Source organism: Hordeum vulgare, chromosome 1H (genome assembly GCF_904849725.1).
Source record: "Hordeum vulgare subsp. vulgare chromosome 1H, MorexV3_pseudomolecules_assembly, whole genome shotgun sequence".
Classification (NCBI taxonomy): domain Eukaryota; kingdom Viridiplantae; phylum Streptophyta; class Magnoliopsida; order Poales; family Poaceae; genus Hordeum; species Hordeum vulgare.
Window position 1 is genome coordinate 391,302,939 of NC_058518.1, and position 19,510 is coordinate 391,322,448.

A 19,510-nucleotide genomic window follows, 5' to 3' on the forward strand; every position below is an offset into this window, starting at 1 on the left:
CTGTTTTCAACAGAATTGCCATGGTGTTGTTTTTGCGCAGAAATAAAAGTTCTCGGAATGACCTAGAAATTTACGAGGATTTTTTGTGGAATATATAAAAAATACTGGCGCAAGAATTACCTCGAGGGACGGAGCCAGGAGCCCACAAGCCCAGGAGGCGCCCCCCCCAGCCGCGCCTGGCAGGCTTGTGAGCCCCTCGTGGCTCCGCCGCCTCCAATCCCAGCTCTATATATTCTCTCTCGCCCGGAAAAAAAGCAGGGAGAAGAGTTCATCGCGTTTTACGATACGGAGCCGCCGCCACCACCTGTTCTTCCTCTGGGGGGCAGATCTGGAGTCCGTTTTGGGCTCCTGAGAGGGGGAATCAACGCCTTCGTCATCACCAACCATCCTTCACCGCCAATTCCATGATGCTCTTCATCGTTCGTGAGTAATCTCATCGTAGGCTTGCTGGACGGTGATGGGTTGGATGAGATCTATCATGTAATCGAGTTAGTTTTGATGGGGTTTGATCCCTAGTATCCACTATGTTCTGAGATTGATGTTGCTACTACTTTGCTATGCTTAATGCTTGTCACTAGGGCCTGAGTGGCATGATTTCAGATCTGAACCTATTATGTTTTCATCAATATATGTGTGTTCTTGATCCTATCTTGCAAGTTGTAGTCACCTACTATGTGTTATGACCCGGCAACCCCGAAGTGACAATAGCCGATACCACTCCCGGAGATGACCATAGTATGAGGAGTTCATGTATTCACTATGTGCTAATGCTTTGTTCCGGTTCTCTATTAAAAGGAGACCTTAATATCCCTTAGTTTCCATTAGGACCCCGCTGCCATGGGAGGGATGGACAATAGATGCCGTTCAAGTTCTTTTCCATAAGCATGTATGACTATATACGGAATGCATGCCTACATTACATTGACAAACTGGAGCTAGTTACATATCTCCCCATGTTATAACTGTTACATGATGAATGTCATCCGACATAATTATCCATCACCGATCCAATGCCTACGAGTTTTTTTCCTACTGGTCCTTGCTATGTTACCTTGCCGCTACTGCTGTCACTGCTGCTACTATTATCGTTACTATCACACTACTTTGCTACTGAAACTTTGCTGCAGATACTAAGTCTTTTAGGTGTGGTTGAATTGACAACTCAACTGCTAATACTCGAGAATATTCTTTTTCTCCCCCTTGTGTCGAATCAACAAATTTGGGTTGAATACTCTACCCTCGAAAACTGTTGCGATCCCCTATACTTGTGGGTTATCAAGAAGGACAGTCAACGAGCGCGCCCACCACCGCTTAGGGTCGCCGGACGTCGCCCGGGTCTGAGGAGGACCGATCTAGGATTGTGAACCCCAGATCCGCCGATGCCAGCCCCCGCAGCGTCGCCGGGATCCCATCGGGCCGCCGCCCGAGCGCGCCAACTCCGCCGCCATGCCGTATGCCCAGGGGTGTCGTCGCATCTCAACCAGAGGATCCCCTCGTGAAGATGGGAGGAAGGCCCACCGTCCGCCGTCCGTCGGGCGAGCTTCGCTCGCGGGCCTCCTCCGACGGCGGCGGGGAAGTAGGGGAGGAGGGAGGTCAAGGGCGGCGGCTAGGGCTCCCGAATCGCCCCCTGGAGGCGACGCGAGCGGTTACGTCGACTGCACTAAGAATGATGTCCTGCTTATTTGGTTAATTCCCCTGCTAGCCAAAACTTGTTGATACTCTAGGATTTTCTCGAGAGGGCCTTGATCTACACTTCCACCAACAGAAATTTGATTCACCCCACCAATCCCTCGCAAATTTGGTTACTCTTAGGTGTTTGAGCATCCTATACGGTTGAGGTCACCTCGAAGCCATATTTCATTATGGTGAAGCTTCGTGGTCTCGTTGGGAGCGTCCAATTCAGTTGTGGAGATTGCCCCAACCTTGTTTGTAAAGGTTCGGTCGCCGCCTTCAAGGGCACCACTAGTGGAATCACGACATCTTGCATTGTGTGAGGGTGATGAGGAGAATACGGTGGTCGTAGTGGCATCTTGGGGAGTATTGTGCCTCCACACCGCTCCAACAGAGACGTACTTCCCCTCAAAGGGGAGAAACTTCAAAAACACATCCTCATGTTCATCGGTTCCACTTGTGGTTAGTTTTTATTTTTATTTTTATTTGTTATTTACTTGTTATTCTTGTTGCTAGCATCATATAAGTTGCTCACTTAGTTGCATTTCTAGACAATCTATTTATTGCTAAACTTAATTTGTTTAAGAAAAAATTAAAATTGTTAGTTGCCTATTCATCCCCCCCCTCTACCCACGCCGCCACTCCCGCGTCCCACCCATCATCTGCACCACCTCTATTCACAGTAGGGGAGAGGGGCTACCGCCACCTGGTTATACTGGTTCGTACAACTTCAATCTCCCTCTGCTCCAATGAAATTGGCTAGGCTTCCCTCCGGTTGTCTCCCTTCATTTCAGGGTCCACACCAGAAGCAGCCGAGTAGATGGACGAAAACACCCGATGGTCACCTCCGATTACATATTTTTTGTATCAATTGATTGATGAATTTATTAATAAATTATGTATTATTTTATTACTTAAAAAATCGACAATCGAATCGCTGAACCGGCAGTCCAACCAGTAAAAATCTGAACCGGTATCCTCGTCGGTTCGATTACCAGTTCGGTTTTTTAAACTATGGCATTTTCTGATTTGGAGGGAAACGTTTCCACTGCAACGTTGCCACGGGCGTGGACAGACCCACGCGCGCGCGCATACACACACACACACGTAGGAACAGAGGAATATCACTAAAAGTTTCAATCATCTTTGCAGGTTCTGCAATCTGGGCGCGATCGAGCCACCAGACAGTTGCATTATCATGATTCGACAGATTATTATTGTTTTTCCTGTGGTGAGCTAGTGTAGCAGCAGTAACGCTTCCGCCGGCGCGCCGGCTCAGAGCTTGTTGGCCCTGGCAAGGTACACGACGGCGCCGGAGGTGGCCACCGGGATGACGACGTCGTCGGAGAAGGACTTGAGGCCCGGGACGACCCTCTTGACGAGGAGCGCGCACATGGGCGCGCCGAAGAGGACCACCAGCACGTCGAAGGCGGCCTTGCCGAAGCTGAAGCTGTTCACCGTGACGAGCTTGGAGGTGATCTCGTGGAATTGATCCTTGGTCAGGTCTACTCCGTCCTTCTTATTCTTAAGAGCCTGTACTAGAGGGAAACAAAATCATTAATACCTACAGTAGTTTAGTTTTCTTTTTTGGCAATTCAGAAGTTTCGGAACCAAAGAAAGATTCTAAGCTCTGTTGAGAAGCTATATGTGGATTAAAGCAGAGGAACCTCCTTTATTCTGAAAAACAAAAGGGTGTGTGTCCGAACCTTGTACTCTCTCTCGAGGTCCACTTTGGATGGCATCCTGTACTGCAGCTGCCCTTGTTCCTCACAGAACTTTCTGAAGCAGAATGCAAAATCACAGACAGAAATTGGTACGTGTTTCTTCTCAAATAAAACACCATCGATGCGGTTTCGGCTCGCTGAATATGTTTGAACTTCTGAATGGATGAGGAACATTTGGGCATCGACGGCATGCTATGAATCTGACCAAATGCTGTAGTACTACACCACTCCCTTTTTTTTTTGAACTTTCTACACTACTCCCTTGGGTACACCAGAATGTAACGCTTTGGACACTGACGCATTTTTCAGAATATAACTTTGACAAACACAGTTTCTACAGCAATATATTTATAGCGAATAACGAAATTATAATGTTCAGAAATTACTTCTCGAGATAAATCTATACTCCTTCCGATCCTTGTACTAAAGCAGCGCGCGACAAGTAATATGGACCGGAGGGAGTACTACATATGGCTTTCAAGCTCCCAAGCTAAACATATATTTGATACAGTATCAGTGGTTACAGTTTCCAATGTCTGACTTAAGGCGTACTTGTCGGAAACGTCGTTTTTTTTTTGTATGCACCAAGGGAGTAGTACCTGTTTATACGCACGCATGAACTTTTAATCCGAAAAGGCTTAGGAATCAAATGGCAACTCCTGCATGTATCCCATAATAATTCAACTACAAAATCATTCTACCAATTTGTATGCTGTAGGGACTATGAAAAAAAAAATCATCCGGCCCAATAGCAAAGGTTCTCTAACTCTTGAGAAGAAGGCTTACTCGATGAGTTCGAAAATGGCATGGTAAAATTGATCGAAGGTTTCCGCAGACTTGACTATATCATCGTAGTGGTTATCCATAAACACAATGAGCTGCTCCTTGGCGTCATTACGGTTGGCCACAGCCTTGCCGTCCTTGTCGGCCTTCTGCGTCGCCCGCCCGGCCTCTACCACAAACATCAAGCCATGTCAGAAGCAAAACCAGCAAGCATTTGCAAAGATGAATGACCCGAGATCGCGCCGCCCGGTAGCTAGTGTTCGTCGACGATCATACCTTGCTTCGCCTTGGCGACGGCCTGGCCCATTGATCTGATCTCTGTCGACGTAGGAGGGTGGGTTTCCTTCCTGCTGTGGTGAGAAGAAAGGAGGTTTCTTGCGCACATGCAAGCACGGGGGCTAGGAGGGAGTATATGTGGGGGGCGTGCGTGTCGCCGGTGTTCCTTGTGTGAGGCCAAGGCAACGGCGTTGCTCCTGCGGAAAGCAAAGCGGGGGAGGCATCAAAGGAAAGGGTACAACAACAGGAGTTGTTTCTAGCTCCCTCCCGCCGACGCTAGCTTGGGATTCTGTTACTATAATTGGAGGCGGTTTTTCGACGAAAAGATTGGATTCTTAGGCGTGCGACGGTATCGAAAAGATAAGAATGTTAATGATGGAAACTTGCACGGCCACAATGGAATGAGCATGCATTTTAGAAAAGATGAGAAGCAATTGTACTGACAAGCGATCTAGTGTCAAAAAATGCTGTGTTTTTTGACAGTAATAATGGTAAAATTCACAAAATTACAATGCTATACAGACAGTGAAATAATCAATGGACTTGCACGATATTCATAGCCACAAAACCTCTTCATTCATGCCCTAAGATCTTACTGGTTTCCTAGACCAGCCATTTCCAGTTACAAAAGTGCGCTTCAGAAAGATGGACTGGACTGCATGAGAAAGCGTAGCTCCTGAGGCTGAAGGCCTTGATGTACAAAATGGAGTCTTCTGCATGCGGGTCTGGTGTTCAAATTCGACTGTTGAATTCCATGTGGTGGGTGGAAAATCATCCAACATCTGGTTGGGCAGACACCATCCACAGAATTGTGATGCTGCAGCTAGGATAGATGTACTCCAGCCTTTACAGCTTGCTCATATTTTACCAAGCGGTGACTCGTCGCTGTGTTCATCCACCAGCCATAGTTTATGATCACGGAAGCGTTTAATCTTTTTCTCAAACCCTGTTATGTAGTTGTTATGTATAAGGACATGCTTGCCCTTTGTCTCCTTGACCCATGTTTTATTCTTGAAATATAGACCTCCAGTTGGAAAAGCAGACTGAGGTAGTAAATACACATCCACCTGCAAGCATATCTTATATAAGTAGTTTTACAAAGGACATTATCTATTGTGGAGGCGACGTGCAGGAAAATATTCTGAGAAAAAAGTATAAAACCCTTTGTTATGTACCATGATTTTGTTTCCATATACATCGATGGCCTCCAGAAAGTACTTGCAGAATGTAAACTAAAACTTAAATGCAGCAAGGCTATTGATATAAAAAACTGGTAAATATGTTATATTTGAAGGAAGTTTGTAAACATGAACTTCCTTTTACATAGTTCCTTGGAAAGATTATTACTGAACAAGTACATTTTAAACACGGGAAAGCTTAGTACAACCAACACATGTCAATTGAAGTCCACTTAAAGATAACAGCTAAAAAGCTAAAACCATGCTCAAACAGTTACTCCAGTCCAACATAATGTGCTAATGTGTCATAAACATTTAACACTACCAAGTCGAAGTAGCACTCAAGAACAGCCAATCAGATTTTGGGGTCCGCTATTAGCGCCTGTCAGGCCACTGTGGCAGGATATATCATTCTGATATTGTGTCCTGCTATGCTGCATTGTTACAGGGCTACTGAAATCCGCAATATTCTACTCCCTCCGTTCCAAATTTTGAACTAAAACCACGACACTTATTTTGGAACGAGGGAATATATGTACCATCAAATGAATGGATTTTAGACAACATACCACATGAAGATAGAGATGATTGAAATGGAGATCGAGCAAAGTGGAATCAGTTTCAAGAGGAAACAAATATCCAAAGCCTTATCAGGTCAAAGATCAACTTTAATCACTTTGTCATGCAGTAAGGTCAAATTTTAATCACATATGGATTATTCACAATTGCAGGTGTTTCCTAAATTGTCCTCTAGCTATCTACTATACCAGCCCCAATCCGCTATTTTGTAACTTGCTTGATATACATAACAAAACGATTGATGTTTCTACAGCGAACTCTATTGTCTAGATGGTAGAAAATTTGTCGGCAAAAATACTATGACACATTGCGAAAGCGAGAAGTCCACAACTTCTTTTAGACATAAGGCTCTAGATGAGCCCGGCTTTGAAATAACAAAGCCATCAACCGGCCAGGAATTACAACACACCTACAGAATCACAACGGCCGAGCCGATACAATGGGGCTAACTAGAAAGCAAACAACACAACAGCCATAGCAAGCATCTAAGAGAAAAGAAGAACAGGGAACAAAGCTGATGGCGAAGCACTCCAGACAATGGCACTTAAGAATCATGGCTGGTGCAGCAACACTTGGCTCAGGGGATTATGACCCAAGAAGCACCTTGGGGAAGGACAACACCTTCGGCCTCAAAGCCTAAGGTAGGCACTGGACGACCACCTGGATTCAGGATACACCTCGCTGGCTACACCACCACTGTCCACGCCCAGCCAAATGGAGTGGGAAAGCTTTCAGGGACAATCGCCTTAGGAGGAGGCAGCAGGGCACCGAGTCGAAGCGAAGAACAGCAAGAGAGCCACACCACCCACCGCCAATAAACCAAGAGCCCCGGGCTTCCCCAACGCTGCTGCCGCCAGGAAGGGGAACCCTATCCTCTTCCGCCATGCTCGAAGACACCACACCGCCAGAACTGAGCAACGCAAGCCGCCACCAGGAAGGCACCAACCTGAAGGTCACCAGCACCTGCAACACTCAACACTGCTGCTCTAACTCGAGGCCCAAGCAACCAAGATACATCACCCGCATCATCTCTCAGCCGAGCACCCAAATCTCCCTAGGCAGTGCCTCCAAGGAGGGCACGAAGCTCTTGGCATCGCCCCCAAGGATGGGGTGGGAGAGGAGGGAACCTTGGCGGTGCCCCCAAGGAGGAAAGAGACGCACTTAAGCATTGCCGCCACCGGGCCAGACGAAACCGGCAAAAGTTTCCACCAGTTCCAAGACAACTCCACCAGAACCCGCCTACCCCAGAGCCGACGAACAGGGGTACCTCCAAATCGGACGCAGAGGAGAAGCTCCACGCCGGACCGCCACCGCCAGTGGCTCACCATCCTCATGGTCAAGCGCCCCAACCAGATCACCACCTGCGAGTGCCATCTACCGCAAGGTGAAGGCGGAGCGCTGGGATCCTCACCACCACCATCACCGGTGCCCATGCGGGCGTCTTGGGCAGTGGCGAGGGAGGGGAGGGGAGGGGTGGCGGCAGACTAGGAAACCCTAGTCGCCCCCGAGTCGCCTGATGGGCCGATGCAAGGGCCAGGTTGAAGCCGCTCGGTAATCAGAAGTCCACAAGTCCACATTGCCCGATTGTGCCTTGTCCCAATACAAATAACACGTACACCTGGATAACAGGAGGCCAAGGTTGATAAGCTTGGCACTCTGGTGCCATTGCCATGACGGAGATAAGGCATGCAAGATAGAAGAAATACTAGAAAGATAACTTCTTCCTAGATCTCAGAAGATCATAATCCCTTAGTTATATCGTATTCATCTTCTAGTCTAAGGCGTCCTTTGGCTTGGAGGAACTTTGTAGGAATTCTATAGGAAAATTTCCTTTAGAGCTCTTTGGTTTATAGGGATAGATTTCTATTCCTATGTAGGATTGGTTCTATCCTCCACATTACAAAGGAAAATAAACATTAGCCTACACTCAATGAAAAAAGTCCTATCATGTGAACCAAATGACATCTCTTTTCCTGTTTCTGTTCATAGGATTTGAGATGCATGTCATCTCTTTTCCTTCAAATTTCCTATTCCTGTGATATTCCTATCCTATGAACCAAAAGAGGCCTGAATACAGACTAACTCTTGTCTCTTAGTATCCTAACCTTGCAAAATACAGATTTAAACTGTGACCTACTTGCCTAGAGAGTTTGATGGACTTAGAACTTGAGCAGAAGTCAAGCATGACTCTGTCACCTCTGTGAACCTAATGTGTCTAGTGTGTTCGCCACCTCCCTCGTGTACGTGGCCTTGGCGAATTTGGTACGAATCATATGCATGGTATCTGACTCAAACTCTTCTCTCTTAGTAACATGACCTTGCACAATAAACATAACTTAAACCAATCATGACTGGCCTAGGGAGTTTGTTCGACCTAGGACTTGAGCCTGGTTGGACAATTAGAGACACAAAGAACTTAAGCCCAAGTTCAACATGACTCCACCTAATGGCGCTACGTTATGTTCCTCATCGACGCGAACCTCTCCCTACCGATTTCCTTAAGGAAAAAAACATTGGCAAAAAAGATAAGATACACAACAACTGCCAATGCACATGTAGAGGCAAATCCATTTACAGCACATAGTATATTGATAGTTTGTCAAACCAAAATAACACATTAGCACATGATACATTGATAGCACACACAAAAAATCATACTCCCTCTGTCCCAAAATAAGTGACTCAACTTTGTACTAACTTTAGTACAAAGTTAGTACAAAGTTGAGTCACTTATTTTGGGATGGAGGGAGTATATTAGAAGTTAGGAATATCAGCGCTATTTCTAAGAATGTACAGGGTAGTATTGTTGAAGATTGTGCACAGTTCAAATAAGCCTTTTGCATGGTCCAGATTGATATGAAAATTTGAGTTCCTTGGTTCTTCAACTGACATGGACTACAGAGCATACATGAAAATCAATTTACACTTTAAGCAGCCCTGAACCTATTAACCGGAACCATGTGCCACTAATTTGTTCAAGCAAATAAACAAATGCATACGACCAGTTCAACCAAATGCAACAAAACAAAGTTCAAATTTAATACTTGCATGCTACACAAAAGATTCAGATGCCCCTGCCTAACCTGCCCGGTAGTCTTTAATAAAGCCCAGTTGAATGCTGGCTGATCATTTGATTTCACTTTCTTCGACCAGGGCTGTTCCTTGAGCTCCTCAATCCACTTCCTCATCAACAGCTTTGACCCTTCTGTTGGCTGCAGGAAGATCATACAGCTGCAAATGTATGGCCGCCCCTTCTTACCTGGCGGCGGCAGCGCATGTGAATGATTTAGTGGCTTCACCTGCACCGACAATCCCCACAACATCAAATATTCGTCCAACTGCCCCAGCGATAAACACAACAATTGTACGTACTTCAGTCATATCGTCCATGAAGTAGACGTCGTGATTGCCGACGAGATATGGAAACGGGTCGGCAAGCCACACCATGTCAACGTCATTGTACATGACGCTGTACCCCAGCTCGAGAATCTGCAGCAGGTGTCGCGGCCGCCGCGAGGTGAAGTTAAAGAACCCCTGCACACAAGAGCAGGCATAGTCACGCACATGGGCATTTCATCGAACAGCTTGGGTGTGGGGGTGACCGAGATTTCTCCACACCTGCGACCCGAACTTGTGAGCGGCCTGGGCGTCGGGCGCGGGGGGCACGAGGACGGCATGGCCGGGCCATGCGGCATTGATGCGCTCGAGGGTCTCGTAGTCCTCGGCGATGACGAGCACCTGGTTAGCGCGGCCGGCGCGGCGGACGCTGATGAGCCAGTTGGAGAGGAAGGGGAGGTATGGCCCGGAGACGGCGGCGAGGATGATGGTGCCGTTGCCGGAGGCCGCGGCGAAGGCTGCAGCGTCTTGGAGCGTGTAGGAGCGCCACGGGGAAGACGGCGCGGAGTGGCGGGGCGGTCCCCAGGGGAAGAGGAGGGCGAGTAGGAGGAGGAGCGCGAGAAGGGAGAGAAGGTAGGGGAGCGTGAGGAGGGGCAGGGGGCGGGGTGGGGCGGCGTTGGCGGGGCCAGTGGAGAGTGGGAGGGAGTCGGCTCCCAGCGGCTTCTGGTGCGGCCGCTGGTGGAGTGACATTGCCGGAGATCGGGGTTTCCGGTGGTGGGGGGGCGGGGTTGAGTGTGGACTGTGAAGTTGGAAAAGGAAGCACATGTTTCTCCATTTTTCTTCTAGTAAAAATACATCTACGGCTCCTCCGTAGATCTACTTTGGTGGTACTTTGACAAGAGTTTTTTCTCGCGAAAATACTTTCGAAAACGGTAAAAATAAAAAGGCAGTCTAGTCATTGAATTTGTTCGAGAATTCTATTTAGTTGACTGTAAATTACGGACTATAGTTGACGACGAATGTGCGTATAACGGTACATATTCACCAATGTCAATGTGTCATGCTTGGACCTGCTTCTGACTATCGTTATAAAATCCACATTTCACAACAGGGGTGTTTTGGAGACCAAGCTACATGGGTCTCTTTATCTCGTCCAGCTATTGTGTTTTGGGATTTTGTGAATCATGCTTTTGCAAGTAGCATATGCCAATTATTAGGTGAAAATATAGGAACGGTAGTTTATGTGATGTTTTGCGTGAATATGATGTGTTGTTACGATGATTTAGATAGAACATTAGATTATATTTTGTGCCGAAAATGGATTAAGATAAAACATTGGCTTGTACAATGGTTCTCCTGAACTCAAAGGTAATTGTATTGTGCATGTTTTCTGACTCGGTCCAATGTTTGTAGGGTGTTGTATGATGCAAAATGAGTATGATTAACTTTGATGTTTCATTATGTTGGTTTAGATGGAACCCCGCGGAAGAATTTGTTCGATTGACCAGTTAATTTGTCGATTAATACTTATTTATAGGGTCATCAAGTAGCCGATAAATTGATAAATCATTCAATTAATTTATTAATTGATCGATTAGCCTATTAATTTCCTATTCGTGAGCCAACCGAGCAGTTATCAATTAACAATGAATGAAACATTGGCTTTTTCTTTTGTATGTGTTTTACATTTCGAAAGGCTGAAGCTCTTATAACAAGAAAACATCGTGTGTGTAAGTGGGTAAGGGAAACACAGAGTAGTGTGTTTAGCAAACTTCTTCATAAAATGAGGAACATACTGAATTATTCAGAACTCACACTGTCTCGAAACAGACTTTTATGCTCCTACAAAGCAACACCCAAGGAAATACACGGTTGAACGATACAAGATGGTGAGGTAGCCCTCTTACAAAAGCCAATTCTGAGATAATCGACACACACAAAACGTACGCAACTATGCTACCAACGGTAAGAGCACCAGGAGAAGTAAACACACAACACTCTACCACATAGCACACCTAAGCTCCACAACAACGCCCCCAAAAGGGAGAACAACGCAGAGCTTTGCCGTTGCCGAGTCCACACGGACAAATATCTTCACCCGGAGCCCTGACACGAAGAGAAGAAGCACAGTGACATCTTCAAGAAGAATGTGGCACCCACGGTGCCACCGTCATCGGCGCCAAGGCTCGGCAACTCACCCGTGTCACCATGAGGTCGCCTTGAGGAACACGACGATGTTAGATCCCCATATTCAAATCAGGACGCCGCCCTACGAGATAGGGAAGTATTACACGATCTGACCCTTTTGGCAACTCCATAGACCGTGGCGTTACTGCCCAACATAGAACGTTGAGCTAGATAGTGTTTCTGTCCTGGCCAACTGCCAGGCCGAGCACGCGTACGTGACAGGCTAGAAATGCCGAGCTAGATCCCGTTTCTAGAAACGCCACTGACCCTGGCGTTTCTATGTAGGTCATCAATGCCAAAGGCCTTGGCGTTAGGAAAATGCCAAGGTCTATGCCATTGCCAAAAGGGCGAGATCATGAAATACTTTCATGTCGAGTTTAGTTTATGACAAAGATTGTTGAAAAGGTCAAAACAGTGATTTCGGCACGAGACAGAAGGCAGTTTGAGCTACCCGCCACAACACTTCCCTGTTGCCCACACAACACATGAGGGGAGCCGCCACCACCACCGCAATGATGCTCGTTGGAGAGAAACCATGCTAATTGCCATCCGAGAACGTCACCCCGGCATCCCCGTCGCTGGATAGTATGTGTCGCACTCATCACAACACACTCAAGCATGGTAGGAAGAGTGATGCCACATTATCTACTCCTAGCCCAACATGAGTCCCCGAGTCTGGGTTGGAGCCTCCAAGGTAGGAGGCACCAACACCTGCGTCCCTAGCCAATCCCGATGGCCTGGGAGGGACACGACTCCGAGACTGATAACGGTCGTCGGTGAGCCAGTCCCAGCCCTTGGCCACGCGAGCTCACACGAGGTCATCAACGTCGATCTGTGCACCAACACAATGCTAACACGACCACCACCATCGAGCACCATACCCATGAGGAGACCCGCAAGCACATCCCGGGCCAAGCCCAACCTATCCTAGTCGAAACACTTGCTTCGATCCGGCCCGTCCGAGTACGAAAGCACAATTACTCCCTAAGGTGCTTTTGGTAATTAATAACAACATATGTATCACTGAACTAATGATTCTATCCAAGTATATTTCATAAAAGTTCAAAGATGCATTGGGTAAAGAATTGTGAGGAGAAACCCCTTGATGTAAGGAAAGGAATAGGATTGGCCAACCTTCAAGCAAGCGGACTCTACATTTTATATTTGCGAGAAATCACTTTCGAGTCCATAGGAAAGTCAATACTATTAAAAGGGGGTGAGGTATTATGATGAATTGGTTGCTCAAGTGCTTAGAGATAGCCACAAAAAATACTCAACATTTCTCTTACAAAAATCTCTCCAAAGCCTACACATCAAAATCGGTGCCGCCAAAAATTCCATTTCGGCCCTACCGATTTTCCACCAGACAGATCCTTTGGCAAACCCTAATCTATCGGTACCACCAACTTTCCTATTGGTGCCATCGAGATTCAGTGACCAACTTTCTGTTGAAAAAATTCCAAGAATCCGAATTTCCGAGATTGGAATAAGTCTCACCAAGATTTGGAAACTGGTCTAGGTCATCGCATCGATACCACCGAGATTCATATATCAGTCTCACCGATAATTCAAAAGTTGCCACATTTAGTGCAACTCGGTACCACCGAGAATCTTTTCGGTGTCACCGAGTTGGGCAATAATGTTGTAGCGGTTTGATTTAGGGAGATGCCTATATATACCCATCCACCTCCTCTCAGTCGCAGAGGAATCACTCAGAACACACACACTTGCCAAATCCATATTTCTAAAGAGAGAACCACCTACTCATGTGTTGAGATGAGGAGATTCCAATCCAACCATTTGAAACTTGATTTCTAGCCTCCCCAAGTTTCTTTCCACAAGATCAATCTCTCCTACCCATGCCAAATCTATGAGAGAGTGATTGAGTGTTGAGGAGACCATCATTTGAATCACAAGAGCAAGGAGTTCATTGTTCTACCGCATCTATTATCTTTTGGAGGGTGAGGCCTCCTAGATTGGTTAGGTGTCGCTTGGGAGCCTCCTACGTCGTGTTGTGGTGTTGAACCAAGAAATTTGTAAGGGCAAGGAGATCGACTACTTCGTGAAGACCTACCATGTGTGGACGGAAGCCATGGTGGAATAGACAAGGCCGCTTCTTCGTGGACCCCTTGTGGGTGAAGCCCTCCGTGGACTCTCGCAGTCGTTACCCTCCGTGGGTTGAAGTATCCACTAACATGGACGTACGATAGCACCATGATACGTCTCCAACGTATCTATAATTTTTTTATGGTTTCATGCTATTATCTTGTCAAACTTTGGATGTTTTGCATGCCTTTTATATATTTTTTTGGGACTAACTTATTAACTCAGTGTCAAGTGCCAGTTCCTGATTTTTCCATGTTTTTGACCCCTTTTAGAGGAGATTTTGAAACGAAGTCCAAACGGAATAAAATCCCCAAAAAGATTTTTTCGTAACAGAAGAAGATCGGGAGACTTGAGAGCCAAGGCAGGGGGTCCCCAGGGGCCCCACAAGCCCCCTCACCGCGGCCAGGGGGAGGCCGCGGCCCACAGGCTTGTGGGCCCCCTCGACCTCCTTTGCCCTAGGTTTTGCGCCTATATATCCCCAAAAATTCCACAAAAAATCAGGAGATCTTCGAAAGTATTTTTCCGCCGCCGCAAGCTTCTGTCTCCGCAAGATCCCATCTGGGGCACGTTCTGGTGCCCTGCCGGAGGGGGGATTCAGATACGGAGGGCTTCTTCATCAACACCATGACCTCTCTGATGATGCGTGGGTAGTTCACCATAGACCTACGGGTCCATAGCTAGTAACTAGATGGCTTCTTCTCTCTCTTGGATCTTCAATACAAAGTTCTCCATGATCTTCATGGAGATCTATCCGATGTAATCTTCTTTTGTGGTGTGTTTGTCGAGATCCGATGAATTGTGGATTTATGATCAGATTATCTATGAATCTTATTTGAGTTTCTTCTGATCTCTCTTATGCATGATTTCATATCCTTGTAATTATCTTTGAGTTGTGGGTTTTGTTTGGACAACTAGATCTATGATTCTTGCAATGGGATAAGTGCTTGGTTTTGGGTTCATAGCATGCGGTGACCTCACCCAGTGACAGAAGGGGTAGCGAGGCACGCATCGTGTTGTTGCCATCAAGGGTAAAAATATGGGGTTTTCATCATTGGTTTGAGATTATCCCTCTACATCATGTCATCTTGCTTAAGGCGTTACTCTGTTTGTCATGAACTCAATACACTAGATGCATGCTGGATAGCGGTTGATGTGTGGAGTAATAGTAGTAGATGCAGAAAGTATCGGTCTACTTGTCTCGGATGTGATGCCTATATGTATGATCATTGCCTTAGATATCGTCATGACTTTGCGCGGTTCAATCAATTGCTCGACAGTAATCTGTTCACCCACCGTGATATTTGCTATTTTGAGAGAAGCCTCTAGTGAACACTATGGCCCCCGGGTCTACTCCACACCATATTTTCAGCCTTACACTTTTTACTTCGTTGCACTTTCCGCCTTCATATCTCACTTTGCAAACAATCTTGAAGGGATTGACAACCCCTTTGAAGTGTTGGGTGCAAGCTCGTTTGTGTTCGCGCAGGTACTCTGTACTTGACGAGACCCTCCTACTGGATCGATACCTTGGTTCTCAAACTGAGGGAAATACTTACTGCTCCTTTGCTGCATCACCCTTTCCTCTTCAAGGGAAAAACCAATGCAAGCAAGTCTCCGTCAACGTGTCAATTTCTGGCGCTGTTGTTTGAGAAGTAGCAAGAAGAATTTCTGGCGCCGTTGCCGGGGAAGGACTTTTGTTGCCGTAGCACACCACCTATCGGAACCATGCCAAAAACTGATGTGTCAACCTTTGAGTTTGATCTTCCTACCTTACCCTCTACATTACATTTGCATGACCTTACTTTCCGCTGCTATAATCTTAGATATGCATGTGTAGGGTGAATTTGACTAGTCATTATTGCTAAAACTATCCCACAACTAAAACTGGGAAAAGGCTAAGTTTTTATTTTGTCAAGTAGTCTAATCACCCCCCCCCCTCTAGACATACTTTTGATCCTAGAGGTTCCCCATCTCCATGAGTAGCAACTACAACTAATTTTTTTGGTGTTTCGTGTTCCATAGCCATAACTAAAGATAGAAAACAACTAATAACAGAAAATAAAAATTACTTAGTGTTAAAGCAAACAAGCACACACGAGAATATTCACCCCCACGCTATTGCTCCCCGGTAGCGATGCCAGAAAAAGGTCTTGATAACCCACAAATATATGGGATCATTTGTAGCCCTTTTCGATAAATAAGAGTGTTGAACCCAACGAGAGGCTAAAGCTAGAACAAATATTCCCTCAAGTTCTATCGACCATCGATACAACTCTACGCAGACTTAATGTTTGCTTTACCTAAAACTAGAAGTACTTAGTAGGTGTAATAGATAGGTTTGCAAGATAATAAAGAACAAGTAAATAAAAGATAGGTGCTATTTTGCAAGAAAATAAAGAGCGTGGGAATAAAAGTTAGGGGCTGTTTAGTAGAAATATTTTTTGTAATGCAAGAAAAAGATTGTCCATAGGCAATTGAATATAACATGATAGATACTTATCATGTGCAATGAGGGAGATGCATTGATACGTCTCCAACGTATCTATAATTTTTTATGGTTCCATGCTATTATCTTGTCAAACTTTGGATGTTTTGTATGCCTTTTATATCTTTTTTTGGGACTAACTTATTAACTCAGTGCCATGTGCGAGTTCCTGTTTTTCCGTGCTTTTGACCTTTTTTAGAGGAGAATATTAAACGGAGTCCAAACGGAATAAAACCTTCGAAAATATTTTTTCGGAACAGAAGATACGCAGGGAGCTTGAGAACCAAGGCACAGGGTACCAGGGGAGGCCACAAGCCCCCTAGGCGTGGCATGGAGGGGGCCCGCGCCTAGCAGGCTTGTGGGCCCCCTGTGGCTCCTTTGCCCTACTTCTTCCGCCCATAAATCCCCGAAAAATCTGAAACCATGAGAGAGAGCCACGAAAATACTTTTCCGCCACCGCAAGCTTCTGTCTCCGCAAGATCCCATCTGGGGCACGTTCTGGTGCCCTGCCGGAGGGGGGTTTCGGACACGGAGGGCTTCTCCATCAACACCATTTCCTCTCCGATGATGCGTGAGTAGTTCACCATAGACCTTCGGGTCCATAGCTAGTAACTAGATGGCTTCTTCTCTCTCTTGGATCTTCAATACAAAGTTCTCCATGAACTTCATGGAGATCTATCCGATGTAATCTTCTTTTGCGGTGTGTTTGTCGAGATCCGATGAATTGTGGATTTATGATCAGATTATCTATGAATCTTATTTGAGTTTCTTCTGATCTCTTATATGCATGATTTCATATCCTTGTAATTCTCTTCGAGTTGTGGGTTTCGTTTGGCCAACTTGATCTATAATTCTTGCAATCGGAGAAGTGCTTGGTTTTGGGTTCATACCGTGCGGTGACCTCACCCAGTGACAGAAGGGGTAGCGAGGCACGCATCATGTTGTTGCCATCAAGGGTAAAAAGATGGGGTTTATATCTATTGCATGAATTTATCCCTCTACATCATGTCATCTTGCTTAAGGCGTTACTCTGTTTGTTATGAACTCAATACACTAGATGCATGCTGGATAGCAGTCGATGTGTGGAGTAATAGTAGTAGATGCAGAAAGTATCGGTCTACTTGTCTCGGACGTGATGCCTATATGTATCATCATTGCCTTAGATATCATCATGACTTTGTGCGGTTCTATCAGTTGCTCGACAGTATTTCGTTCACCCACCGTAATATTTGCTATCATGAGAGAAGCCTCTAGTGAACACTATGGCCCCCGGGTCTACTTCACATCATATTTTCAGCCCTACACTTTTATTTTGTTGCACTTTCCTCCTTCAGATCTCACTTGCAATCAATCGTGAAGGGATTGACAACCCCTTTGTAGCGTTGGGTGCAAGTTTGCTGTTTTTGTGCAGGTACTTTGGAGACTTGCCTTGATACTCCTGCTGGATTGATACATTGGTTCTCAAACTGAGGGAAATACTTACTACTACTGTGCCGCATCACCCTTTCCTCTTCAAGGGAAAAACCAACGCAAGCTCAAGAGGTAGTAAGAAGAATTTCTGGCACTGTTTCCGGGGAGCATCAAGTCAAGAATAGTCTTCCTCCAACGTGTCAATTTCTGGCACCGAGGACTATTCTAAGTGAAGCTTATCCAAGTAACTGTCGCAAACCCATCTCTTGCATTTACTTTTTTGCCTCTCGTTTTCCTCTCCCCCACTTCTGGAAAACAAAAAATTACAAAAATATTTGCCTTTTTTCATTTGCCTTTCCTTTGCTTGTGTGCTATGTGCATTCAATATGCTTGCATCTTCACTTGTTGAATATGTATTTATATGGATCCTCATCCACTTACTAATATCTTTAAGAGATCCAATTATGTTGATCCAATCACTAGTGAGTTGAGTGCACTTGACTATCTTTATGGAGTTTTGCTTGAGATGCGTGAATCTGAAAATCGTGATGAAGAAATTTATGAAGTGATTCACGAGGGCTACTTGAATGAAAAGCATGATTGCAATGATTTCATTATAAATTCTATTAATGAAAATCATGCTAAAAAATTTCAAAACCCTAAGCTTGGGGATGCTAGTTTTGCTATGTCCACTACTTGTTGCAATAATCATGATTGGGGCGATGAATTTTCTTATGATCTTGAAAATTTGTTTAAACCTCATGATGAATATGATATTTGCAATAATATTGAAAGTGGGTTTGGATAAGTCATGACTTTAGTTGATGATAATCCCACTATTTTTGAAGAGCGTCAACTTTGCATGCATGTGGATCATGAAAAGAATATCCTATGTGATAGCTATATTGTTGAATTTGATTATGATCCTACATGCCTAGCTAAGGGCGTTAAACAATAGCGCTTGTTGGGAGGCAACCCAATGAATTTATCTTTGCTTTTTTGCTTTCTGTTTTGTTGTGTCCACACCATCATAATTCTGTTATGATTGTGTTTTTTGTGTTTCTTTTTGTGTTTGTGCCAAGTAAAACATTTATGACTAGTTTGGTGATGGTTGTTTGATCTTGCTGAAAAAGACAGAAACTTTTCGCTCACGAAATTATTTTTCATTTTTATCCAGAAAATATTTTGAGTTGATTCTTTTTGCTGTTGGTTGATATGCCAATTGCCCAAATTGTCATAATTTTTCAGAATTTTTGAGATACCAGAAGTATACGAAGTATACATATTGCTACAGACTGGTATGTTTTTGACAGATTCTGTTTTTGTTGTGTTGATTGCTTATTTTGATGAAACTATGGATAGTATTGGGGGTACTAGCCATGAAAAAGTGAGAACACAGTAATATAACACCAATATAAATAGAAATCAAGTTTGCTACAGTACCTAAAGAGGTGGTAGTTTGTTTTCTTGTGCTAATGATATCACGAGTTTCTGTTTAAGTTTTGTGTTGTGAAGTTTTCAAGTTTTGGGTGATGTTATCATGGACAATGGGATGAAGAGTGGAAAGAGCTCAAGCTTGGGGATGCCAAAGGCATCCCAAGCCAAATTCAAGGACACCAAAAATCCTAAGCTTGAGGATGCCCCGGGAAGGCATCCCCTCTTTCGTCTTCAATTCATCGGCAACGTTACTTGGAGCTATATTTTTATTCACCACATGATATGTGTTTTGCTTGGAGCGTCGTGTATTATAGGAGTCTTTTCTTTTTGTTGTGTCA

At 45.1% G+C, this 19,510-nt stretch overlaps 1 protein-coding gene across 1 annotated transcript; it reads right to left on the reverse strand.

The window, feature by feature from the left end:
* Positions 1-2,657: 2,657 nt before the first annotated feature.
* LOC123439866 (UDP-D-xylose:L-fucose alpha-1,3-D-xylosyltransferase MGP4-like) lies at positions 2,658-10,345 on the reverse strand. Its single transcript, XM_045116503.1, is given in 12 exon segments — positions 2,658-3,204; positions 3,378-3,450; positions 4,182-4,347; positions 4,455-4,599; positions 4,601-4,710; positions 5,106-5,157; positions 5,159-5,271; positions 5,323-5,521; positions 8,702-8,752; positions 9,295-9,510; positions 9,584-9,745; positions 9,830-10,345. Coding segments are annotated over 12 exon segments (2,013 nt in total). The 5' UTR covers positions 10,298-10,345; the 3' UTR covers positions 2,658-2,946.
* Between the last annotated feature and the right edge of the window lie 9,165 nt (positions 10,346-19,510).